Raw genomic sequence first — 26546 nt, forward strand, 5'->3', positions numbered from 1 at the left:
CCCCGCCAGTATGGTAGATCCTTTCAGCACCTGCTGGTCTCCTAGGCTGAGGACCTCTAAGTAACGAGGTGGAAGCCATAGTCTTCGGTCTATTGGAACTCTTCTGACTCCCCAGGTAGAAGAAGCAGGACATCGAGGCCCACAGAGCCTGAAGTTGCAGGGCTGGAAAACACAGACTCCCCAGCTGAACCCCTTGGAATGATGTTCAGCTAGCCAATCCTGTTTCTTGCCCGTTGTTCCTACGTAACTTAGCCTGTTGTGAATAGGGTGCCATATAATGGCCACTGGCTTTTCAAAGTACACCGTATGCTGAGGGATGGCGCTCCATTCTCATGCCGTGCCCTCCGCTGCACCCTCAGGAGACCGTCCCAGAGTTCTTTCAGGCCAGCGGCCTCTGAACGTACAGACCGTGGCAGAACCACTGACTTCCGCCGTTACGTGCCCATTGCCCAACTTCCTTGGCCATATACCGGGGGCTGCTTGTTAAAGCAACTGTCTTAGTCAACTCAGGCTACTATGTCAAAATAGCATAAACTGTGTGGCTTAGGAACAACAGAAATTCATTTCTCACAGCTTTGGAGGCTGGAAGTCTGAGATCAGGGTGCCAGCATGGTCAGGGTCTGGCAAGTGCCCTCTTCCAGGCTACCAACCCCTGACTTCTTGTATCCTCGCATGGTGGAAAGGCAGTGAGCTTCTCCTAAGGTCACTAATTCCATTCATGAGGGCTCCACTCTCATTACCTAATTACCTCCCAAAGGAAACGCTATCACATTGGGGATTTGATGTCAGCATGTGAATTTTGGAGGGATACGAACATTCAGTCCATAACTGTGGTGTTACATGGGATCCCGGGCCTAGATCAGACACTTCGTAAGCCCTTGAATGAATCCATCTGTGGAGCCTCAAAAATCCTAGTCAGGGTGAAACATTACCTTTTTCCAGATGGAAGGGATCCAATGTAATCAACTTGCTAACAAGTAGCTTCTTGGTCTCCTCAAAGCATGATACCGTCTTGGGACTCATTGGTTTTGTTACTAATGGGAAAGACATTCAGCAGTAGCTTTCATCCCTGGGGAGGGAGCCCATGAGTTTGGGTCCATGGTTAGCCTCCAGCTGTGCCCCTATGGTTTCTCTGCCCACGAGCCCACGTGCAGGCCCTGGGGTGGTCAATGAAATAGGCTAGTGGACACCAGCTGGCTGACTCACCCTGCCCGCTTGGTTGCTTTGTGCTTCTTATGACATGGATGTTCTCTGATGGTTACTGACACTTAATACAAATATCAGATCCTCACATACTGTGTTCACTCCCATGGCTAGACTCTCAAGCCTCTCCCCTAGACCTCCACGTCCTCAGTGGTTCTTGGACCACCTCTCCCTCCACACAAAGTGGATGACCAGTCACATTGCCTGAAGCTCTGACTCCTGGGAGGTTTTCTCCTCCCCACTGGCTTTCAGAGTCACCCATAAGTGAGACTGTAGTACGGTTGAGCAGTCCATTTTTGACTTGAACTCAGCCCATTAACGATCTGGGTTCAGGCATTTTCCTCTTCTTTCTGACAAAGGAAACTTCCCAGGAGGCTGATGTGTCATCTGAGGGGGAGATGACTATGCAACAGTGGTAAGTGGCATAGGTGTCTGATTCACCTGTCCATGCAATTTTCTTGTCCCTCTAGAGCTGTTGAAGCCCAATCGTGGTTGTGCCACTTCCGTTTTACAATGAATTACTTCTGAACCATCCTAAAGTTATGTCTAACAGCACTCACCTCTTGATGGTTAGTTCTGGCTGCAAAGTCAGTGGGATGCACCATGGTTAGATACTGTACCATAGTTAGTATCTACCAGGGCTAAATCACATGTCAAGAGCTGTGTTTTAATGGTGACTCTTGATTGTTGATGGCATGACCTTGGTCCAGAACCCTAGGGATCCATGCCATGACTCTCATGTTGGAGACTGCCGCAGACTCCACATTGTTTCTTTCTTTATTGTATATGTCTCTCCTGTCAGGGGATCTGTCAGGTCATATGGTCCAAGCAAGAGAAGAACTACTTGCACCACAGCCTGCTCCTTCTGTAGAGCCCATTCTTGTTCTGGCCCTCACTCAAAACCAGAAGCTTCCCATATCACTCATGAATGAAGTCAGAACAATCTTCCCAAGTGGAGGCTATGTTGCCTTCAAAACTTGAACATGGCCAGCAAGCATTAGCCTTCTTTCTTATTGGTAGAAGTCCAAGGTACAATAACTGGTCCTTTGAATGTCCTGGCTTTCTCTAAGCATTTGAACCCCTGAATAGTTCACACGTTTGGCAAGACCCTGAATCATTGCAGGGTTTATCTCTCACTCTCTGGTGTTCTTGTGTCAAATCAGAGCCTCCAGAGCGTTTAGCACTTCCTGCTCATCAAGCTCTTATTGTTAATTACATAATGTCATCTGAATGGTGAACCAATGTGACTTTCTGTGAAATCTTCAAATGCTGTGGGTCTTTTTTGGCTATATTGTGACACACAGCAGGAGAATTAATATAGACCTGGGGCAGGACCATAAATGTGTTTTATCATCCATCTCATATAAATGTGAAATGCCTCTGATCCTCCTTCATGATGGCTATGGAAGAGAATGTGCTTACCTAGCCAAAGTCCATGTGCTTGAGGCTGTCATCTGCCCAACTAAAGACCCTACAAACACAGCCGCTATAGTTGGGGTGATAACTTGGCTGAGTCTGCAAGAATCGACTATAATTTGCCATGATCCATCTTGGATTTTCAGGAGACAAACTTGCAAATTGTGAAGGTGTAAGAGGGGACCACTGCCTCTGTACCTAAAAGTCTTTTATGGTGGCAGTAATCTCTGCCATTCCCTGTGGATGTCACGTTGGTTTTCATTTGCTAACTTTCCTGAAGGAGGCAGCTTCAAGGACTTCTGTTTGGCCTTTCTTACTGCAGGAGATTACCGGTCAAAGAACTGACATGAGAATTCTTTCAACTGCTAAATGTGGCATTTCCAATTATATATTTAGAAACTAGAGGACATAAGCCACTTGTCATCTAACCTGTATGTGTCCCTCCCCTGCCCTAACCCAGTGGCCATATTATTTGGGAGTGGTTCCTGGGAATCAGCAACAGTGTGGACCCTATATCCATCTCCCTTGAAAGTATGTCTATGTTTTGTTGGCTTCCCGTGTATTTTGTCTCTGGAATATTGCTCTCTATTAGCAATCTCCAAGATCCATGTGGTCAGCTGCAGCCCCTGGCTGTCACCACTGCCCCTCACAGTAATGCAGACCATCCTGCTTGTGATTGTTAAGAGCTGCCATCTGGCCTCGGCTGTTGTTGGCCATGGCCACCCCGGTTTGGAAGGAGCAGCGTAACATCCTGGCTTAAGTGGCCTTCATTAGCTGAGGACAATTTTCTGGAAAAGAGAGATGCTGGTAACTACAAAACCTGATAGCACCCGGGACATGAAAGCTCTGGCCGGGTGAAGGGGCCTGGGTGTGAAGGCACCCACAGCATCCACGGCAGTACCTTTGGCCCTAGAACAATAACGGGCTAAATATCCAGGCATCCTGTTTGCCTGGCAGTGTTGTCCCTTCCCCACACACACCCCCTGGACAGAACCTCCATCACACGCTCAGCAGAGACCCCGGTTTTGGCAGAGTGCTCGTGACGTCCTAAAACACGTGACTGGGATACAAACAGACTAGCGTCAAGGAACGACCTGTAAAGATAGGCTTGCTTGGGTTTTTAAAGGGAAAAGACAATTATAATACTCAGATTGTGATTTACAAGGACGAGGACTTCTGGAAACACTATGCCAAGCGGTACATTTAAACATCCTCATGCACACACGAGACTCTCTGGGACTCTTTCAAGGGAGAGGAAGTTGCAGCCTGGCCAGACCCCTCAGTCAGTCTGACGTGGCACCCAGCAGCTCCTAAACCTACGATTCTGAAGCCTAAATTATCCTCTGGTTCATGATACTTGATTCTCAAAAGTGACTTTCTAAAAAGACTTCAGCAGTACCTGTCATTAAATGCAGGTATTGTTAAACCTGATCTGATTGTTAAACTACTGTTTCACCTGTGTACGTGTGATTTTGTAGAAGCTAGAATTTTTTTCCCTTTTATCATCATACAGGTGGAATTACTTTTCCTATGGTGAACAAATTTTGATGAAATCAAATTCAAGCCATATGGGATAACAAGGAACTTTTATGCTTGTCATTAAAACTTAGACATCCCAGAATTTCTGGAAGAAATTGATGGTTCAGGAGGACTAAGCAGGATATTTGAAATGGAGCTTTGCAGTAGGCAGAGTGATGTGGCCATGTGCTAATCAGTGGAACCGACACATACAAACTACAAAGAGGAATTAAGGCTGCAGGATTCAGGCTGTTAAAACAGTCTCCTGGATTATCCAGGTGGACCCAGGGTAATCACAAGGGTCCTTAAAAGAGTCAGTCTGGGGAAAGTATGACTAGAGAGAAAAGGTGTAGGGAGATACAACGTTGCTGACTTCGAAGACGGAGGATGAGAACCAAGAAGAAAAGAATGTGGGCGGCCCGGAGAGGGCAAGGGAATGGGTTCTTCCTTGGAGGCTCCCGAAGGAACACAATTCTGCCAGCAACTTGATTTTAGCTCACAGAAACAGGTGTCAGACTTCTGACCTCCGCAACTGTAAGGAAACACATTTTTTAAGCTGCTACATTTGTGGTGATTTGTTACAGCAGCAATAGAAACTAACGCAAGATTGTTCTAGAGCACGCTGCCTCAATGCCTTTGGCTAACCCCTTTTACTGCTTCCACGTGGGAGTCTAGACGTATTTGGTGTTGGCAGATGGAGGGAAAAGAGGATGAGCCTCAGCATGTAAAGTGAAAATTGGGAGAGAAAGGGAAAAAAAATAAGACTTCATGTAGACAGCAGTCAAGAGGCTGTGAAGTTCAGAGCAGGCTAACTTCCTCTCATCAGTGGATCCAGAATAAGAGCAAGTTTTTATGCTATTTCAATATTTTATTTGTTCCTTTTTCACAGAGATACTTCACGTACTTTAAGGAACTCCCGTGCTACTGGTTGTAACTTTTATAATCTGCAACGTTTTAAGTCTCTAAACCAAATGTGGCTGCCTACTCATGGCAAGTCAAATTTTGTGCACCAACCATTTTGAAAAATATAAATATCTCTGGACTAAGAATCTTGTAAGCTGAGAAGACCACGTCAGTTATTGCTGAAGTAGATTTCCCAACATAATTCAATCTTTAACTAAGACATCGATCATCTAGAATCAATTATTCTGTGACCGCCACCAGAGGGCGCGATAACCTTTGTAGAAGATAAAAGCCCAGGCATTCAACACTTTCCAGGGTGATTTTATTTTGAGGAAGCAACACTTCAGGGCAGAAAATCAACACCAGTAGGACATTTTCCATTTTTTTCTATGTCATTTGCTAGATATATTTTCCCTTGTTTTTATTTTTATCTGACACGTCAACCTCAAACACATAAAGCAGGAGAAATGAGCCGTGCTGCTTTTTATCAGTTTGGTCAAAGACAGCAGGTGACAGAAAACGAAAGCACAGTGAGATCGAAGGTATCGTTTCCACATTCACATCTTGCCCCCACACACCATGCAGGGCTAAAAGTCACACCCCCATCATGCAAGGACATTAAATACATGGAGGTTTAAAATCCTGGGCGCAATTATGAGATGCTAAATGTCTCCATGGGGCATGCTTTCCCTTTGGACTCAAGGCAAAGAAATGTCAACACAGAGCAGTGAAGCCTTCTCACAGCAAGAGAAACAAGAGAACAGGTTTTTGGGTTGTTTTATTTTTTTTTTTTTAACGTAGCATCCACTTTTTGTTGCCGTTCGTTTTCTCTGTGGTCTGCGGTGGTGTGAGGAACAGTAAAGATGTGCAGAGGAGGTGAGAAAATTGCTTCCTGTCTCACAATGTGGAGAAACTTGTAGCTCATTATCTTGTTCACTGAGACGGGCAGCTCTCCGCACGAGGTGGGACTCTCGCTCCCCACCAGTCGACTTCGTACGGTTGATAAAATCTAGTTTCTGGGGTTTTCATTTTCAGTTACATATTACAGAACCCTGGGCAGGGCAGACTTCTGGGGCTCTATGTCTCTGGGGAGACCAGTATACGAAAAGTTGGAACGGTAATAAATTGGAAAACCCCAATCAAATATCATATTCTGTTGAACTGAAGAAAAGATATACCTGAAAACTTCATTTGGATAAGGCAGCTTTTTAACGTCCAGTGACTGTCGGATAGCCGTCCTCTGCACGTACTCACCCAATCTCCTGATGACTCACTAAATACTACCTTTCAGTGAGCCTGCCACACAGAGGTATGTGTCTGTGAATTCTAAAAGGCCGTAATTTGTTGTAACACCTCTCCCCAAATGACTTAGAAGTACTGTTTCATCTCTGTGACATTGTCTGTGACTTAGAGGCTCTAAGGAAACTAGCAGAATTAAATGAGCAGGAATTAAGAGCGGAATTTGAGGATCTAACCCTTAGTCACTAAGCCTGGTCTCTGGCATCTCCTGAGACGTTTTAGAAGGAAAACAAAATAAATGCACTCCACGTCTTAAAGTGGATCCCTTTCATCCAAGGATCTCATAGCCCCTGGCAAGAAGTGAACTTCACAGAAGAGAAGCAGGGTTGATTACGTTAAACCCTGTCCACAGCCAGCCCAGCAGGGGACAGAAACCTTTCAGGCCATGAGGAAGAGACTGTACTCAAGGAAAAGAGGCCCCTTGGGTTTCCAGCCAACGACCTCCCAAAAGCAGCCTCAGCCTTGTGCCGATTTCAGGGTGACGACCGGTACCAGGTACCGTCAGATTTCAACTGCTGGGTCCCCCGCAGCCACTGCACAGGGCAGAGGGGGAGAGAGGAGGGAGACTGAAGCTCACGTCTGGGCCCCAGCACGTGGTGCACTCCCCACAGCCATCCCTAGTGTTACGAAGACCCCTGGGGAGGGGGAAGGGGAGCCTGAAACACACCCATCTGCAAACTACAAAGTGCTACGTAAGCATAAGGCATCCTCATCGGTTCCCCTGGCAAGCCCACTCCAGCACGCCCTCTCCCTTCAGCTGGCTTCCCGGAGTCTTTGCAAATAGCGCCCTTGGAGCTTGGAGCCTTCCTAGGTGGTGCTGGGCACTATGCTGAGATTGTGGCACAACTAAGAATTTAATTAACTAATTAAAATTAATTCAATCAATCAAATAAATTGTTAATTAATTCAACAGACACCCTTCAAGTGCCAGACACGACACAGCACAGACAGCAATGGTCCAGAAAAATGGCTTGAGGCTAAGAGAGACTGACTGGAGTTACTTCTCACCCTCCTTGGCGGCCACAGCCGAAGGTGGGACTCACAGCAGCAGCCCCCCCCCTTTCCTAGCCCAGCAGAACACAGGGTGAAAGCATTAGCGGAAGGGAAGTCACGAACCAGCAGGTGGGTCTGGTCTCGAAGAGCAAGGTGTGAAATTACGCAGTTCACTTGAACTTCCATTTGAGGTGCTCCTGCAAAGCAACTGCTTTAACTGACAAAGCAGAAGCATCTAGACTAACTTGACTTTGAAAAATACCTGAAAGGCTGGAGTAAGTAATCTCCAGATCTATTCTGCCTTTAAATGTGAGTGTTTTAAAGGACTTTCAAAGGTCAGTTCAATGTGTACTAATAAAAGTCAAAAGTAAAGCATTAGAATATATTTGCAAGCCCTGGCCAAAAGCTTTGGAGCGATTTGGCAAAAACCAATTTGAAGTTCATAAATGGGTGACGCAAAACAAAGGGTAAAAGGTGGAAAAACGCTTATCATCCCACCATTTCCTCCATCACTGTTCCTCCTCGCCCCACTTTGTGTCATTGTGAATCCTAAATAATCAACCTGCTAATTTCAGGAAGAGTCAGATGCTGCTAATTACAGAAAGAAGAATCAGTGATAATTTCCAGAGTGAAAAGATGGAAGCACTGGCCTCTCAAACTAGAAGCTTCAGGGTCCAATCTGAGGACCCGAGCGGTTACTTCTCTCTGTGCCAACAGTAAACTCACGGAGGGCCAGGTCCCCCCTCTGCATGGTCTGAGCCGTGCCCGTCACACTCCACTTAAATGTTTCCTGGGCCAAACTGAACAGCATGACCTTTATCTTCCAGAAGCTTCCAGTACTACAACTTGCTTCCTGGTTTTGTTTGTTTGTTTGTTGTGTGTATGGTTTTTTATCTTTTTTGTTTTTTCTGTTTGCTATCTTAATGCTAAGGTTGATTTTTGTTTACAAAGCATTAAGACTTCTTAGTAAAGCTTAGGGAACATTTCAACAACTATTTCCTTTTTAGTTTGCAGATAAAATTCAGGGGGTTATTTCCATTTAAACATCAAGCCACACACTTTGACACTATAAAGCCAATAGTTTTATGTTGACGATCTGCTAGGGGTCAGGCCAAAATGGGTTTGGGGTGGGTTGTGGTTATTCTAACGGTGAGAAGTATGCATGGTGATGAGTAAGTGAAGATTTCCCTATAGTTCCTCTAATAAAGTGAGTTTTCTTTAACAATAAACCCCCAAATTTCTACAGGTCTTTCGTCAAAAGACTACAATAACCGTGCTTCAGTTGGTTTAGGGTGTGTGGGCATAAATGATAGAAAACTTGAAATGTATTTACTAGAAGGGATAATGTAGGATGCAAGTCTTTTTCTGGTTAGGAGAGTGGTTTACAACAGAGAAATCTAAGCTTTATAGGGGGAGAGAGAGGAGAGAGAGAGAGAGAGAAAGCAGAGGGAAAAGCCAGAAAGTAAAGATTATTAACGCATGCCCCACACTTATCCCACAAGATTTCCTGAGCATTCCTCATACATTATAGTGCAACATAGTAACTCCAATGAATAGGTAGTTTTCCTATTTTTCTCAAGCACAAAGTGTATGCTTAGAAATATATACTGAACAAAACGTATAATAGTATATCATCTTTTAAAACACTAGTCATTTAAGCTTCTATAAATATCCTTAAATAACAAATGTTATACATAGCTATTCACATAGGACACAAAGTGACACATAAACATACAAAAATAAAACAATCGTATTTAACTCTTTTGTTGGTTTTGTTGGGTTTGGAGGGGGGGCAGGAGGTGAAGATACTAAAACAATGCAAATGCCAGAATCATCTTGTCAATGCTGATCCTGGGGGACCTGGCTATACATTTAGACCGTGCATAGGTACCACACCCAAGGACAAAGGCAGTAAACATTCCTCGCTGGATGTCTGTCTCTGTGGTTTAGAAAAGCGAGGAGGGAGGAGAGGTCTCCAAGTGTAACGAGAGCTGTTTCGTTCGGCTGTTCTGCAGAAAGGAAACATTCATCAGATCCCCCTTCCCAACCTGGATAAACCGTGAAAATATTAAGCTGTCCTTTCAGTGAGTGGAATAGAGAGCATGCCTCCTCCACGGGTGCTCCCAACACACCACTGGCTGTGAAGTATTTCTCAACATGTGGAAAAGGCACCACCATTCTGGACCAAAGGCAAGGGATTTTGGTTCCACAATACCACATCTGTCCTGCTCCAGGTGCTGCTATAGAAAGCATTCTTCCACTCAAAAAACAACAACAAAAAAAAGATTTGGGGAACTCAGCTACCCAACCAGAAGGAATACGTACATTCTTCCTTTGGAAAACAAGAGTATTTCGGTGAGTATGTATCTCTGGGACAGAGTGATCTTTTGTCCGTGGAATGTTGTAATTCTCTTGAGAGCACGAAACAGGGGATACAGTTCTCACACCCCGCCTGGAACCTAGCATAGCTGAGAGCTCCCCAAAGGAACACAAACTGTTTGTTCAGCTGGACTCCACCGCTCGGGTCTGAATGGAAGCCCTGGACCGGGCACCGCCGCCATGGTGTTTATTCTCACCCCAATCGCATCTCTACAGGAGGATCTGGGTTTCGGTTTTCCTTTTTAAGGAAAAAACGTTAAGCTCTTGCAGCGTATCTTGAAGAGGTGCTTGGGGTGAGATAATTGAAGGGGAAAGAAGCCCGTCTTAGTCTCAAATAGAATTTTCGACGCAGGCAGAGGGAGGTGGTTTCTCAAGTCCCTGGGGGGAGCCTTCGGAGGCAGGCGTGGGGGCCCGCTGCTGCTGGTAGATATCCTGGATCAGCAGTGTGTTCACGACCTTCCACTCCCTGTATTTTCTGGCTGTCAGCTTCGGATCATCCAGCAACTGGTTAATCATGGCCAGGTCATGTTCTTTACACTGTCCAAGCAGGGGAAAAGAGAGAGAGACAAGGGTGAGATGTATCAATTTCAATAAACCATCATCAGCCCTTTTACAAATAAATGCACGAATACATTGACTATAAAATTATTAAAGTGTTTTTATACATTAATATTCCAGTCCCTACAGCAATCCTAAGAGATACGGCAGGACATCCATTTACACGTGGTAGCCACGAAGAAGGGAAGTATCCCACTCAAGACACAGCAGTAGGGCTAGGCAAGGGAGTCCTGTGTAGGTCTTCCCTGGTCAATCCAATATTCCGCACTGCTGTAATATCTACCTCGGCGTGAGCATTACTCCTCCTAAAACGTACAACAATTTTGTTGGCCATCTGAGCCTCACTAAGTAAAACTGGGACATGCTACTTTTTTAAGACATAAGACAATACAAAATATATCTTTTTTATTAAATTATCTTAATTTTTAATAAACCACATACATTAATTTAATTCATATATGCAGAATAAACATAAAGGCTATTTTTTAATTCAAAGACTACTAACCTGCCATCAAAATAGTGTGCATTCCAATGATGCTAATAGACAATCTATTCATATGATTTCACCCTGCCTCCTCTGTAACCAACGACACACATTTCTGAGATGTCTGCCTCAGGCTAGGGGACTTTTCTGTAGTCAAGGAGTGGAGTAAAATTAAAATGTATCAACCGCCACAAATAAAATTTAAAAAATCACTTAGCCCTTAACAAATGTATCTCACATCTATCCCTGTTTCCTCCATCCCTATGACCATAATCCCAATTTTGGATATAAAGCCCAATATATCACACTTGATCAGCTGCTACAGCCTCCCAAGTGAGGCTTCTGCCTCCAGTCCCCACCTTGTGTCCCCTCTCTGCATGGCCACGCAGGGGATCCACCGAAATTCAGAGGTCTCTTCAGGGTTCTCCTTCACATCCCCGAGGTTCCGTGGACTTGAGCCCATTTGTTGGTCCTCTTACTTCCCACTCTAACAGTATTGATGTGTGGCTCTTCTTCCCCCCACATGCTGGGTCACGGCTCCACGATGTGCCCCATGGAGGCCCATCCTCCCCTTCCTTTGCCCGGGGACTCTAATTCCTCCAGTGACTCTCACATGGAACATTTTCTAATCTTTTACTATCCCTGAGTTTTACTACAACTCATAAATGCATACTTCCTTCAGACATCAGGCTCTCCAAAACGTCTCTGAAACTCCAGACTGAAATGAGAAGCTTTCTTATACTCTCAAGTCTTCCACGGCTTAGAGCCCTCTTAGCACTTAGCACGTTACGCTTGACGTTCACAGATCTGCCAGGCTACCTGTTCTAAGTCTTCTTAAGGAAGGCGACAGGGAACACTGTATTCACCCCTGTATTCCCTGTACCTAACACGATGCTAAGTGCCAGGGAGACATTCAATACATGTTCATTAATGAACTAACCTCTCTACCTCGCCCCCAGGGTGGCATGTGCATAGCCAGAAATTCACAACTGTGCTCACTGGTCAAAATTCAAATTCATGACCACTTCCATTAAGTGGACTTTCACCACTATTGAGTAATCATATTTTCTCATCCCTTTTCTTTCCCACTCTCTCAAATGACTATTTCAAAACTTCTCATTTCTACTCAAATCTCCTCCCCCAAACTTCCCTTATAGCTGACGACCCTGCTGTCTCTATTTTTTTTTTTTTTTGAGGAAATGGAAACAGTCAGAAGAGTAGTTCTCTGTTTGCCCATTACCTACATCAGCACAAATCTATGCTGCCTACCTTCCTGTTCATTTGGATGAAATATCTGTGCTCCTGGTAAACACCAGTCTCTCCACTTGTGTGGGCACTTCCTGTCTCATATTCAAGAAATTCACTCCAGTAATTCTCCCCTCTTTCCTGCAACTTATCTATTGTCCATCCCCACGTGACAGTTCTCACTGGCTTACATACATGCTCTTATTTCTTCCATCTTAAAAGCCCTCTCTTGACCCCACTTCCCTATTCGAGCTAACGCTACATTTTTCTCTGTCTCCAATGTCCTTGTGCCCATTCCTCCACAGACCCACTCCCATCAGTTTCAGCCCCCATCATTCCACCAAAACTGCTCATGTCAAGGCCATCAATGACCACCATGTTGCTAAATCCAATACTCAATTATTTATCTTCAACTTTTATTTATCAACAGCATCTAAAACTGTTGACTACTCTTTCTTGAACACTTTTGTCATGTTGCTTCTGTGACACATTTTCCTAATTTTTCTCATCTCACAGTGGCCACTTATTCTCTCCCTCCTTTGTGGTTCCTCCTTATGGCCAACTGCTCAACACTGGAGTGCCCCAGAGCTCCGGCTTTAACCTCGTCTCTGTTTTGTCTACATTCATGCTCTTGGTAATCTTATGTACTCTCTCCCACTCTCTCCTACACACTGAGGGTCCCAAACTTATTTTGCCAGCCTTACATCTTACCTGAACTCCATACTTGTTTGTCTAAACTTCCTCTTAAGCATCCCCACTTGGACATCTTATGGGCGTCTCCAATGTAACATGTCCAAAACAACTTCCCGTTATTCTCAATACCACCCCCACTCCCAATACACCCTGAAACCTGCCCCACTATCATCATCCTCAAAGCACCTCATAGCAACTCCATTTTTCCAGCTGCTCAGGCCAAACACTGGACTCCTCCTTGACTCCTTCTCTTACTCCCAATCCACTAGCAAATCCTGATGGTCCTACCTTCAAAATGTGTCAAGCCATGGCACAGCTTGACTTAGAACTTCCTAAAGGCTTCTTCTCTCATTGTGAGTTAGAGCTGCAGAGTTTGCAACGGCAATAAGGCATTGCAGGCTATGACCCCCTGCTGCCCCTCTGACCCACTACTCTTCTCCCTGCTTCCCGTCCCTCACTACACTCCAGCCACACTGACCTCCTTGCTCTTCCTTACGCAGGTTAAGTACACTCCCACCCCAAGGAACATGTGTTTTTGTTCCTTCTACCTGAAACATTCTGCCTCAGATAGCCTGAAGGCTCACTCCCTTTCCTTTTTCAGATTTTACTCAAATCCCATCTTTTAAAGAGGCTTTTCATGTCAAACCTAATTAGAAATCCATCCCTCTGCATTCCTTATCCCTTCTCTTCTCTACCCAAACCTATCACCATTTAGCATACGATAAATTTTACTTATTTATTTGGTTTATTTCTTTTTCTACCTAAGGTAAGCTTCAAGCAGTTTTGTCTCATGTATACCCAAGAGTCTGAAATAATGACTGACACATAGCAGACATTCACTAGATACTTGTTAAAGAAAACGAATATACGAAATAAGAAATGGATGAAAGAACTAAACACCCATTTGCCTTTTCATCTCTTGTGCATCATGAACCCTATTTAGAGCCTGAGGAAATCCTCTCCATAAACAAACAAGTAGAATTATTTATATATATATAAGCATACTATATATATAGTATCTATATTATATCTACATAATATATATTTCATATTAGAGATATATAGATAGATACAGATAGTTATACACACATTTGATATATACACACATTGTTTAGGGGATTCTAAGAATTGGCAGCTCTTACTTTACCCAAATGAGGCATCTGGTCACGGATGATTGCAGACACTAGCGGCACACAAACGTATTGTTTGTACTCTACAATTTGCTTTAACTCATGTTTTACTTGGGGTGTGTCATTACATTTTCTTGTTTTCTTCTTTTCCTGCTTCTAAACTGGTCAGAATAATATGGATTTCAAGGGAAAAGTACCACACATATAGTCCCCTGGGTGGTGAGATTTATCATTGTGAATCAAGAGAGCAAGGATGTGGTGATGGATGGGGGACAAAAGATATATTTGGGTTTCAGGAAGGAGAGAGAAATTGTACAGTAGGAACAAAAACAGAAAGGGAGGACAAGCAGGTGGTCGGGTCCCAGAAGCAGAGGAATGAAAGGTTATTAAGTACGTGGGTAACTTGGAAGGATTACCGGCAGAAAGTCAAGAAGGACCAAGAGAGTTTCTCCTTTTCTCTCTGAGTTCTCAACACCTATACTTCAAATCTTTAAAAAAAAAAAAAAATGCTTTCATTCTCTAATATTACAGAGTGCTGTTCACATGAAGTTAAGGAGTTTTGTTCTTAAGAAAATTTGACATCTGTCCTAACATTTTATTGAAAAAAACTAAATAAGATCTTTGCAGACTAACAAAATTTTGGAAAACTGATTTTTTAAAGGCAAAAATGAATTAACCACCACTCTAAATCAGTTAAAAGTTTTAGGAAAGGGTCTCTTCAACTTTGGGCTAACATTTCTCATGTGGTTTTTAGCTCTAAACAACTCAAATTTCTTACCATTTGGCTCAAGTCTGTGTTAGTTCTTTTATGGATAAAAGAAAAAAAAAAACGGTAGATAAGAATAGAGAGGAAGGAAATTAATGTAACAACAAAACCCTCTAGGTTCCTTCCTAAACTGAGACAGTGAGGTCAACAGCACCACGCAATGGCCCTGCTTCTCCCCCATGGAGCACGCGGCTCACCGAAAGCTTCCAACTACTTTTACAACATCCTCCTGGCTTTCTGGCAGGCAGCCGGGGGCTGGTAGGGGTTGCAAAATATACCATAGTTTAATTTTTCACTCCAAATATTCAATATACGGCTCAACTCAAGACCTAAGCACCGGAAATGTGTTCCACCAGAGCAACTGGGCAAAGGAGAGTTTGTTCCTCTTTTGAGGTAGGCGAGAGGAACCCCGGAAGAAGGTTTCAGTTGGACCCATTAGCCATTCCTTTTTTAAATCAAGACAGGCTGAGCCGAAAGTCGGGGGATGTGGAGCTATCAGAAATTCCTAAAGATCTACCTTCAGTGTGTGATAGGGCAGTTTGTTCAACTTCCTAGAAGAATTTCCCTAAAGAGCATTCATTCTAATAAAATCCTGGTGTGAGGATTTTTTTTTTAATTTCTGGAACGCTGCCTATCACCAATATAAACGTTACTGCTGAAAGGGCGTCCTTGTTTCTGCATAAAACTCTATTCTTTATGCTCATCCATACTCCAGCTTTGAAGTATTTTTTAAATAAAACTTTATATGGCAACATAACATACACAGAGAAAAGCACACCTATCATAAGGTTTGTGCTCGATGGAATTACCACAGAATGAACACATCTGTGCGGTCACCGCCAAGATCAAAAAAGGACTCTTGCCCAGCATCTCAGAAGCTTTATTGTGGCCCCTCTCAATCACATCTTACCCTCCTCCTCAGAGGAGACCACTATCCTGTCTGCTTTGAGTTTTAAAGACAATTTAAATTTATTTCTGTCCTGTATTAAAATTTTAATTGTGGTTGCCAGGGGGGTGGAGGGTGGGAAGGGATAGACTGGGATTTCAAAATTGTAGAATAGACTACACTGTATAGCACAGGGAAATATACACAAAATGTTATGATAACTCACAGAGAAAAAAATGTGACAATGAGTGTGTATATGTCCATGAATGACTGAAAAATTGTGCTGATCACTGGAATTTGACACAACATTGTAAAATGATTATAAATCAATAAAAAAAGTTTAAAAAAAAAGACAATTTAAATTAAATTAAAGAGGGTAAAAATAAAATAATTTTTACAGCTTTTGGACATGAATAAACATGCATGTACCAAATGATCTTTCTCTAATGAACAGGTTGATGTGCTTTCCTCTTTTTTTCAGCAAGGTCAATTTCCACGTCATCATTAACTTCCTGGGAGAGTCACAGGAACATATAACATGGGGTAGGTTTCATACGCCCCAGCCTAAGGGATCTGTGGAAAGGTCTTCTTCCCAGGAATGTTCAGAAGTTCTGCTGGGTGGGGTAGACAGCCCCTGAGATGGCTCCAATGTTGCCTGCTCCCTGGTATTCATGCCCTTCTGTAATTCCCCTCCTTGACTGTAGGTAGCTAGGCTGACCTAGGGACTTGCTCCTAATGCGTATGATACTATAAATGCAACATGACGTCACCGCTGAGATTGGGGTATGACCCATCCTGCTCACTCACTCTCACTGCCTCACTCGCTCTGAGGAAGCCAGCTTGTATTTTGGGAGCTGACCTATGAAGAGGATCACAAGGCAAAGAACAGGAGTGGCCTCCAGCCAACAGAGTGTGAACAACTGATACCCTCAGTCCAACAACCTGAGAGGAACTGAGCCCTGCCAACAACCACATAAGGGAGCCTGGAAGCACACCCTCCCCCGCGGAGGACTGAATGCAGCCCCAGCTGATGCCTGGATTGCAGCCTTCGGAGAGACATGGAGGCAGAAGCCCCTAACCACGCCAAGCCCAAATCCCTGACTCACAGAAACAGTGAAAACAGAAATGTTTATTGCCTGTAGTTGCTAAGTTTGGGGGTATTCTGTTACCTAGCAATAGATGACTAACACCCGGGAAGAAAAGAAAAAGCTGCTGAATTTGTCGATTCTGTGGCCGTAGTGCATGGAGAACAAGGCTCACGGAGAGCTATCTGGGTCAGTAAAACCTTTGAATTCTTTGCACAAACCTGTGCTCCCGGTGGCCAAGCCCCAGGGCATGGTCCTGTGAAGGTCTCACCCAAACCCTGAGATTGCTTCTCTTTGGAAAGCTGAGATCACCCTCTTTCTCTTTCTAGAAGTAGCCTGAAGTGGCCATGCTCTCCTTTGCCTCATCTCCTATTTCTCCCAACGTGAGCTGCAACATCTCACCCACTGATATACATCTGCCTGGGCCAGCTCCTCCTCCCTGAATGCACTTCCTTCTCTTCCTGACGTTCTTCATCTCTTACCAAGGTCCAGTGTCAGCATCTTCGTGGCATCATCCCAAACGGCCTCAGGTAGACAGCTGCTTCCCTCCTCTGGGCCACCAAAGCACCCCAAGCTGCTATCAACTAGAGCACCTATCATATCTCATTCCAACTGTTTTCCTTTGTATTTCTATTGTCCAATGGGGTCTACTGAGTTGTCCCAGGGTTCCAGAATAGTGCCTCGTACATAGTAAGATTCAGGAAATATTTGTTCACTAACAAATGTATTCACTCATATCAGTTATCACAAATAAGACAGCAAAATCCCAACATATTATGGTGTATTACTTAGGGTGACCAAAAATGTTTATCAATTTTGTAAATACTGTAGAATATGACATATTTGCCTTTGAAATGAGTGCTAGTGATGACTTTCATCATTCAGTCTAGGGAATTTCCTCTAAATTTGGATTCTCTTAGTATAAGTGAAATACACCTTTCCTTTTATTTTTCAGCCTTATTTTCGCAAGGCTTTTAGGTCTTCTACCAACTAACTGGGATGTCTGATTAAGAATCCCTCAGCCATCTTTTGTCGCCTTGTTCTTTTGACGACTGATATGTCATCCTGGAAAGGGATTCAAATTCACGATGCAAAAGGACATGTACAAAACAGACTTAAACTGCAGGATCTATCAAACCTTTTTAGAATCTATGCATCTTCTATTAATTCAAGACTATTTTACAAAGTATCCTGGCCTTCACTTGTTTGTGCTATAACCCACATGTGAAAGCAGGTTGCTTTTGTTGTGAAGAACCATTTTAGCTACAGGAGACCCTGAAAACAGCTTCACCACCTCCTGTATACTGTCCCTCTTTCTCACTGTAAAAACCTCTCCTGGTCAACTGTCATGAAATATATATTTCCCAATGCCCAGCTCGCATGGCATTTCTTGGCTCCAGAGCCAACAGCTTAGAATCACTAAGTCTTTGCTGTGTCTGAAATACAGAAATTTTCTTCTGGATAGATTAGAGAACAATGGCAGCCTTTAACGAATTCAATGAAATTCCAAGACCTTATTAAGTATTACTGTGTATTCTCACCACTTGACCGTCTCAGGCTCCCACCAACATCAATTATGCCAGGTAGAAAGATTCAGAAACAAGTTACACCTGATCTTGTCGTCTAGGAGCTTAATGTTTAAAGTTTTATGCCAGAGCGAATGCAAAAATCAAGGCCTAATGTAGAACACTGCTTTGGGTGCTACCATGTGAGAGTCCTACTGCTTTAAGAATGTCAAGGGTCAACTCACCTTAGCGAGATGGTATCGGCGTTTCTGCTCTCCCCTACTCTCCACCCACACAAACGCAAATGGCTCATGTGGTCAGTATGAATCATTCTACAGAACCAGCATCTTCTCGCCCCACGTCTACAGAGTTCACCCACTCACTGAACTGTCTTACCTTTAATGTGCTATTCAAAGTTCGGATTTTGTGGAGTTTCTCATTTATGGATGGATTTTTGCACCGCTTAACAAAGGATTTTCTCAACTCCTTTTTGGTTGAAGGCCGTCGGTCCCCAAGAGGAGACAGGCTAGCTTGCTCTAATGATTTGTAGAGCTTCTCCATTTCATCATCTTCAGACACTTTTGTCTCTTCTATTAAAATAAATACATAACAATAAACCCAGTTAATCAAGGAGAGAACATTTGACACTGTGGTCCTAAAACAAGGCTCTCCTGACACCTTGATCTTAGACTTCTAGTCTCCAAATCTGTGAGACACAAATTTTTATTGTCTAAGCCACTCAGTTTGGGGTACTTTAACAGGGCCAGGTTCCCTTTGAAGGCACTAGGGAAGATCTTTTTCAGGCCTCTCTCCTAGCTGCTGGTGGTTCCTTGGCTGGTGGCCCTGGAACGCTAATCCCTACATGGTGTATTACCTGTGTGCAGGTCTCTGTGCCCAGATTTCCCCCTTATATAGATGCCAGTCATATTGGTTTAGGGGCCCACCCTACTGACCTCATCTTGACTAATTACAGCTGCAAAACACACCCTATTTCCTAATAAGGCCACATTCTGAGGTAGTAGCGATAGGACTTCAACACAGAAATTTTGGAGGGACATAACTGAACCCATAATAGTACACCATCTAACCTTCCAAAATCTGTGTCCCTCTCACACACAAAATACACTCATCCCAACAACTCCAAAAGTCTTAACCCATTCTAACACCCAAATCTCATCCAAATATCATATAAATCAGAGACTGGTAGGAGGACTCAGGGGATGATTCATCCTGGAGCAGAATTCCTCTCCATCTGTGAACCTGTGAAACCAAACAAGTTCTCTGCTTCTAAAATACAATGATGGGATAGAAAAACCTTAGCAAACTAATACATATCCTAAAGCGTGACAACCGTTGTCCTGGATCACATTTTGATGTCCTTTCTAGAACTGCCCTTTGAAAGAAAGACTCTGCTGGTGGTCTGCGATTTGAGCAAACAGTAGTCATTCCTCATGCCACACATCTCTATTCATTCCCTTCCTTTACCACGCCTTGCTTCACCTCAGATGCTTCCAATGAAGTGACCCCAACCAGGATCCAGGGGAGACCCTGTGTGCTAAGCTAAGCCAATGGCAGTTCCATCATGCTGACCACAGTCATTGATCTAGGGATGAGCCTGTGTCTCAGGTCAGGCCCATTGGGGCCAAAGAGACTCAATTCTGAGACTTTGGTTTAGGGTATCAGGGAAGCAATCTATTTTCCTAAACTGAGTGGTGTGATGATGTGACCTGAAAGATTCCAGGAATCATGCCAAGAATCATGAGAATGGAGTCAATCCACAGGACACAACTGAGATGTGGATCTTAGCACTACCATTACAGTCCTCTCAGCTTATGGGAGCCAGTACGCTACCTTTGTCAAGATATTCTGGGTGTTGTTTTCGGTCATACGCAACTGAAAGAGACTCAGATGATATTTAAAGTTACTCAAAGAAAATCATCTCTTGGTGTTGCTTTAATTTCTTACTAAGAACTTCAGTTCTTTATTCACTTCAGTCTCCAAAAATAATCTTGGGAAAGATATACAATAAGATTTTTTTCTACCATGTACTCCTTAGTGTCTATGCATTTTAGCTCCTGCCCTGAAAGAAAGCTTGATAGAGGGTCGTAAAGGAAGTATGGCATCAGGAGAACTGAAAAAAGGGAGAAAAGGGTCTCTCCAAAAGGGAGGAAAAAAACGTGTAATAGTAGTCTAGAAGCATCAAAATTAAGCACACTCACTCGCTTTACAATTTACTCTGATAAGATTAAAAAGCTTTAAGTAGCTGTTTTCCCCCAGGCACCACCAGGAAGTCACCACCGGTATTCCTAATACTCTTTTGTAAAATGGGGAGCAAAGATGTTGGGCTAACTTTGCAACTAAATTAAAGTTAGTAAATTTCTTTGGTTTCCTTCTTTGTTCTCTACCAAAACATCCTCAAAACAGGGGGAAATATTCAAAACTACATTTGAACACAATGAGACTTTTTGGCTCAGTCTGTGTGCAGACATCATAAGGAGGGTTTTACCCATAAGCACATGAAAAGATGCCCAATACTATCAGTCCTTAGAGAAGTGCAAATCAAAACCACAATGTGATACTATTTCACACTCACCAGGATGGCTAAAATTAAAAAAGACACAATAATTAAGTGTGGACAAGGATGTGGAGAAGAAACTGGAACCCTTATACATTGCTGGGGGTATATAAAATAGACACACCACTTTAGGAAAGAGTTCGGCAGTTCCTCAAAATGCTAAATGTAGAGTTGCCATATAACCTAGCAATTCCATTTCTAGCAATATATTCAAGACTGAAAAACATGTCAACAAAAAACTTGTGCATAAATGTCATGAATAATATAGACAAAACGTGCCAACAGCCTAAATGCTCATCAACTGATGAATGGATAAACAAAATGCGGTATACACAAGCAATGGGGTATTAGTAAAAGAAATGCAGTGCTGACACACACTACAGGGATGGCCTTGAAAAATTCTTTGAAGTAAAAGAAGCCAGTCACAAAAGACCACATACTGTTTCAGCCCATTTATATGAAATGGCCAGAATAAGCAAATCCATAGAGAGATAGAAAGTAGATTGGTAGTTGTCTGGGGCTGAGGAAGGGGCAAGTAGGAATAGGGATGCTAATGTACATGGGTGTGTCCTCAAATTAGATCGTGGAGCTAGTTGGACAACTCTATAAACACCAAAAACCACTGAACTGGACATCTTTATGTGTGAATTTTATGGTATGTGAAATATATTTCAATAGAGCTATTTTAAAAGTAGACTTTTATAAGATTATCATGATGACGAATGATACTTGCACAGCAGAAATACCTAGCATGGTAACAGTCCTGGAGTTAAGCTGGAGACATTAGAAAGTCTTAAGAAATTTAGATGAAAAGTCATCTGACTCTTAGAGGGGGACATTAGCATTGAGAACTCTGGAAGTTTTTAGACACAAAAACACAATAATTTTTATACATCTTTTTTTAACAGATAAGCAGGTGGAACTCTACTTCAAATAAAGGCTTAGTATATAGCTTTTATTACCACCATGTTTTTAAAGTAATATGTATTTAATAAACATCAAGAAATAAACCAAACCAGTATATAACAAAGAAGATAAATAAAATAATTTCTTTATTTTCTCTGTGTTCACCTAGCAGCTCAGTTGTGCTACTAATGATTGTGATAGAAAATAAAATTACTTCTGACTAATACATTAATTTGTAATTATGTCAGAGGAAAATGACACTATTTATTAAGATCATATATCTAATTCAACAGATATTAAATCATAAAAGATGGAAACAAACTTTAGAGTCTTGGAATAACATGCCATAAAGTACATTTCCTAAATGAAAAATAAACAGGACTGCCTCTTCGGATAATTTTATTATTACTTAATATACTTACATATATATTACCTTTAAGTTAAAAATATCAGAGATTATCTCTCTCCCACACACACATTTTTTTCCCTAAATTAAACTTTGGGACATTACCCATGAGGATGCATGTGTGTGTGAGTGTGTGTATGTATGTGTGTGTGTGTGTGTGTGCGTGTGTAACTTGATCCTCCAAGACATAGTGGAACTTTTAATACAGAGGTGAAGTGGATCTGTTGGGATTACTATAAATTAATACAGAATTCACCTAAAATATGACCAAACAATATTCAAAAGATAAACGTTTTCTCACTGGACTCAGTTAGAGATTGGAGATAATAGTAAGGATGGGTATGTTCAGATAAAGTTAAAGCTGCTGGAGAAATGGGGGGAAACGAAAGAAAAATCACCATTCTGCTCTTACCTCTCAACCATCCATGTCTTCTCAGAGGAAACCTGAAACTAACAGCCTGACCTCTACTAACCTGATTCTAGAATCGCTCACAAATGTATGGACAATAAAATATAAATGACAATGTTAAGAGTTAAGAAAATACTCTGATTGTATTTTCTGTATCATAATCTGAGACACACACAACATATTGCTAGATACTCAGGGAACAGACCTATGATGCAACCACGTCCATGACCTAGCCGGACTTTATACTGTATCTACGGTTGCTAAAGACTAGTGCTTTGGTCTTCACAGGACCATAAAATGAATACCCAATAATAATGGAAGCCGATGATACACAGGACAGAAAAAGGACCCAAAGGGTACAAGCACACAACAAAACACAGCTTGCACCTGACCCCAAAGCAGAGGTGAGAGCCCTTCCCAATTGCTATATGGAAGACTAGCTCTGCCTGGTTAATCCTACAGGGCCATCCCTGTACCTTTCAAAGGCTTCTCAATAAAACAACATTTTAAAAATCCCCCTTTCATCTTTATATGTACAAATATTTTTCTAAATTATAATTTCATATTAGAAAACACTAAATTATCTCCCTTATAGATTATAAGAAAGCAAGAAAAAAAAAAGATTGGCAGAAAAGACCACTGGTCTCTCTCCCACTGGAAACAGAAGCCAAGTTAATTATTTCCACCTCCTTTGTCCCCTGAAGCAAAATAAATGAATTTTGTCTGACAATCAAGTGTGTCCAATGCAACTGTTATCCTCCATCTCAAGTGTATATTTTAGTCTTCCTATGAAATAACAGGACTTTAATTTCCTCCACCACATAAGGCACGCTGTAGTCTATCTCATCAAGCCTCACAAGTTCTTTGCCAAGGAAGATGAAAACTATTTTTATTTTATAGATGAGAAAAAATGTGGAGGTTCTTGAAAAACAGTAAGTGATCTTTTCAAAGTATAAATCAGTGATGAAATTAGGAATAAAAATTCAATTCCACACTGTGGAGGTCCATGCCCTTCTGGCCAGACTTCTCAAACTTTAATAAGCAAACAATCACCCAGGGATCTTGTTAAAATACAGTTTCTGATTCAGTCAGTCTGCCATGGCAGGCACTGAGATTCTAGACCTTTAACAAGCTCCTAAGTGATGTCAGATCTGCTGGTCCATGAACGCCCTTGGAGTAACAAGACTAGACTGCTTGCCAGCAATTGGTCATCAGCCTCAGCTCATTGGAAGAGAAAAGGACTGGAATTATAACTAGGAAATCCGGACTTGTCCAGAAAGCAACATCTATTTTCTCTGCACCATGTCTTAATTTTAAAAAGAAATCTGGCTTGCTCAAAGGAGTATTCAGGAATTCCTGCTGTAAAGCATCAGTATCGTATATGTTGAGTTGGTAGGAATTTGAGATCAATGTTAGTGACTCTTTACTTCTGTTAGACTCGCTCAGAATGTCCGAAGGGGTCAGACTAGCAAACGTTCTCCAAACTCAGGTCAATAATCTAATGATTTAGACTCAAGAAAGGGATGGTTTTTTTAACAAGCTCTTTCTTATTGACATTAGCAAAAGACAAAACAATATCTTTAACTAATGGTTAGTAGTTCACTCCTTTCCAAGATTATGCCAAAGGTATGTGCTTCCCTCTTTACCCTCCCACGTACCCAGCCTATTGTCTGCTTCTGACGGGACAGACATGCTCCAGCAGACCCCGAATTTGGCTGTCGAGCACACTATATGCGGATTATCTCTTTAAACGCTGTATTGTCAACTTTGTCTCCCCCACTATTTTATTTTTGGCATTTCTTTCTGCTTTCTAGAATGTGGTTTTATTTTCTATTTAGAACATAAATGCTGGCTTCAGGAGACAAAAGGAATTCATACGCCGTATTTCATATCAGAATTTGAAAGGAAAACCTTTTGAGATTGGAGACGTCTAAACGATGTCCCAAGGAAGATAAGGTTAGTTCCCAACATGAAATATTTGAAAAGGTTTAGGTAGAAAATAGTCTTCCCTGTCTCATGTGCAGTGTTCTAGAAAGGAAAGGAAAGGAAAGACTATGGAAGGCACCTGTTACAAAGAGAGGAAACAACTACATAACCATTTGGACGTTAAGACCTCAAGGCTTTACAAATGTCATTGACTACAGCATCTGATGCCGAGAGATCAAAAGCATTTTACAGGCTTCCTCTAATTAATGATTCTGACAACTTTACAACAGAAGACTTAGAATCATAATGACAGACAAATTTAAAGTATAAAATGAAGATGAATCCAGGTAACTCATTTTAATCGTAATACTACAAACCAAGACTTTAGCACACATTCTGAGGTAGAGATTGCTTGTTTCTGCTTCTGCTGCTGCTGCTCCTGGTGGAGATGGTTATCACATATTGAGTTTTTAACTATGTGACAGGCACTACATTAACTGCTATACCAACATTATCTCATTACCTTGGTAACAACCACACGAGGGAAGTATTATTAACCCTGATATAAAGGAGAGAATGCCAAGATGGAGAAAGACTAAAAACATTCATCAAAGTCACAAAGAGACAAACCTCGGTTCTGACCCAAAGCTCGTCCTCTTAAACACTAGGCTTTATACTATAAACATATTAAATACACTGTCTTTTGAATAATGTGCAATGAAGAAGATTTCAATTCAGGCAATGCATAGTCACCAAGATGGTAGCTGGCCGGACTGGACAAACCAAGGCTCAGATCCCTGCCCCCACTATTCTGTCTTCCAGGGAAAAATCCCCACTCAGAGCCTCTTCTTCTGAGACACCCAGGTTTTATGCTTCAAATTCTGTTCTCACAGGGCCACAGGGCATTAGATCCTAGGACAGAAGATTCAAAAGCTGGCCAGCAACCTAAGATACAGGCTAGATAATCAGATTCTCTGCTTGGGCATTTGAACTGGGCCCTGGGGGATGATTAACTAGTTCAGATCTGGAGTAGAAGGTAAGAGTCACGTTCACAGTAGGCCAGGTCCTGTTTACAACAAAGGGGTCAGTACACAGACATGGAGAATGCAAAGTCAGGGTTAAAAAAAAAAAAAAAGATGGCAAGTAAAAGAAATTCTCTAAGAGAAAAATCAAACAGATTGAGAGAAAGTCAGAGAGAGCACCCAAATATAAAGGAAGTATTTTTACTTGTGTTCTTACAAACCTGACAGTAATTTCACTTCGGTTTCCCTCATTTTCCTATATTTGCTTTATCTTCTCTGCCAGAAACAGGTGCTTATTTTCTTTGGGGTATTTGATGTTTCTATTAAGAAAAGCAACTCAATACTCTTCTACCATATGATTGCTTTTATTGATAAGAATAAATCTAGTCTACTGGGTAATCTTTAATATTGCTCCCTTGTTTTACTATTATTGCCTTTGTGGCAATGATTTTCAGAAATAATCTTAGGTTGAGTTCATTATATAAAATTCGAATGATCACTTTCTATCCTTAAAACAAAGATTCTATTCATTTAAAAATGTATTCTTCCAACCGTGTGAGCACCTGGATTTGGCGAAATATTTAATGCAGACAGCTATAGCTGGTCACATCTGAAGAAAACAAAAGACACTGGCATGCATGGAAGAGAAGTATTTGGTCAGGTTTTCTTTTTCCTTTTTAAAATATATTTATGAGATGGAGTCTGCACGGGATATAAATAGGAGAAGAAGCTGTAAAATTGCCTAAAACCAAGGAGATAAACACAATGCACAGTAGAGAAATATGTCAACCTCGGCTCCAGAACCTGCTGGAACCATCAACCATGTGGATCCATGATGGGGACAAGTGAGCCGAAAAATGTAAAACTGAAGATTCAGAAGGAGGGGAAGGATGTGAGGGACACTTCATGACAAGAGCAGTGAGGCAAGAAGAAGAAAGAAGTTATTCAGCCTTAATTTCACTAAGCAGAAAATGTGGTTCTGGAGCAGATAAATGCCCTTACCTTTTCAAGATGGAGCTGTCTTGTCCTTAGGTCTATGATTATAGTCTAGTGTGATCCATAATTACTTGCAAGACATCTTTATTTTTCCCTTATAGGAAATCCTCAGTGTACACGTTTAGAGTTACATATTTCAATATGGCCATTAAATCCCTACGAGCAAAATTCTCCCCAGGAAATGATAATGATCCAATAGAGTTGTGATTATATTTAATGCTACAAGGTACTGAACGTGCTGGA

The 26546-nt window shown here is 42.1% G+C and overlaps 1 protein-coding gene across 5 annotated transcripts in view; it reads right to left on the reverse strand.

Moving 5' to 3' along the window:
* Positions 1 to 5340: 5340 nt before the first annotated feature.
* The window catches only part of IPCEF1 (interaction protein for cytohesin exchange factors 1), a 153273-nt gene continuing 132067 nt past the window's right edge, over positions 5341 to 26546 (reverse strand). For all 5 annotated transcript variants that reach the window (XM_032485221.1, XM_032485223.1, XM_032485222.1 and 2 more), the window contains 2 exons: positions 18460 to 18653; positions 5341 to 10248 (listed from right to left, as the gene is read on the reverse strand). In XM_032485221.1, the coding sequence (XP_032341112.1) occupies positions 10042 to 10248; positions 18460 to 18653 (401 nt within the window). In that variant the 3' untranslated portion in view covers positions 5341 to 10041. The remainder of the gene's footprint in view (positions 10249 to 18459; positions 18654 to 26546) is intronic.

This window comes from Camelus ferus, chromosome 8 (genome assembly GCF_009834535.1).
Source record: "Camelus ferus isolate YT-003-E chromosome 8, BCGSAC_Cfer_1.0, whole genome shotgun sequence".
In the NCBI taxonomy this organism is placed as follows: Eukaryota; Metazoa; Chordata; class Mammalia; order Artiodactyla; family Camelidae; genus Camelus; species Camelus ferus.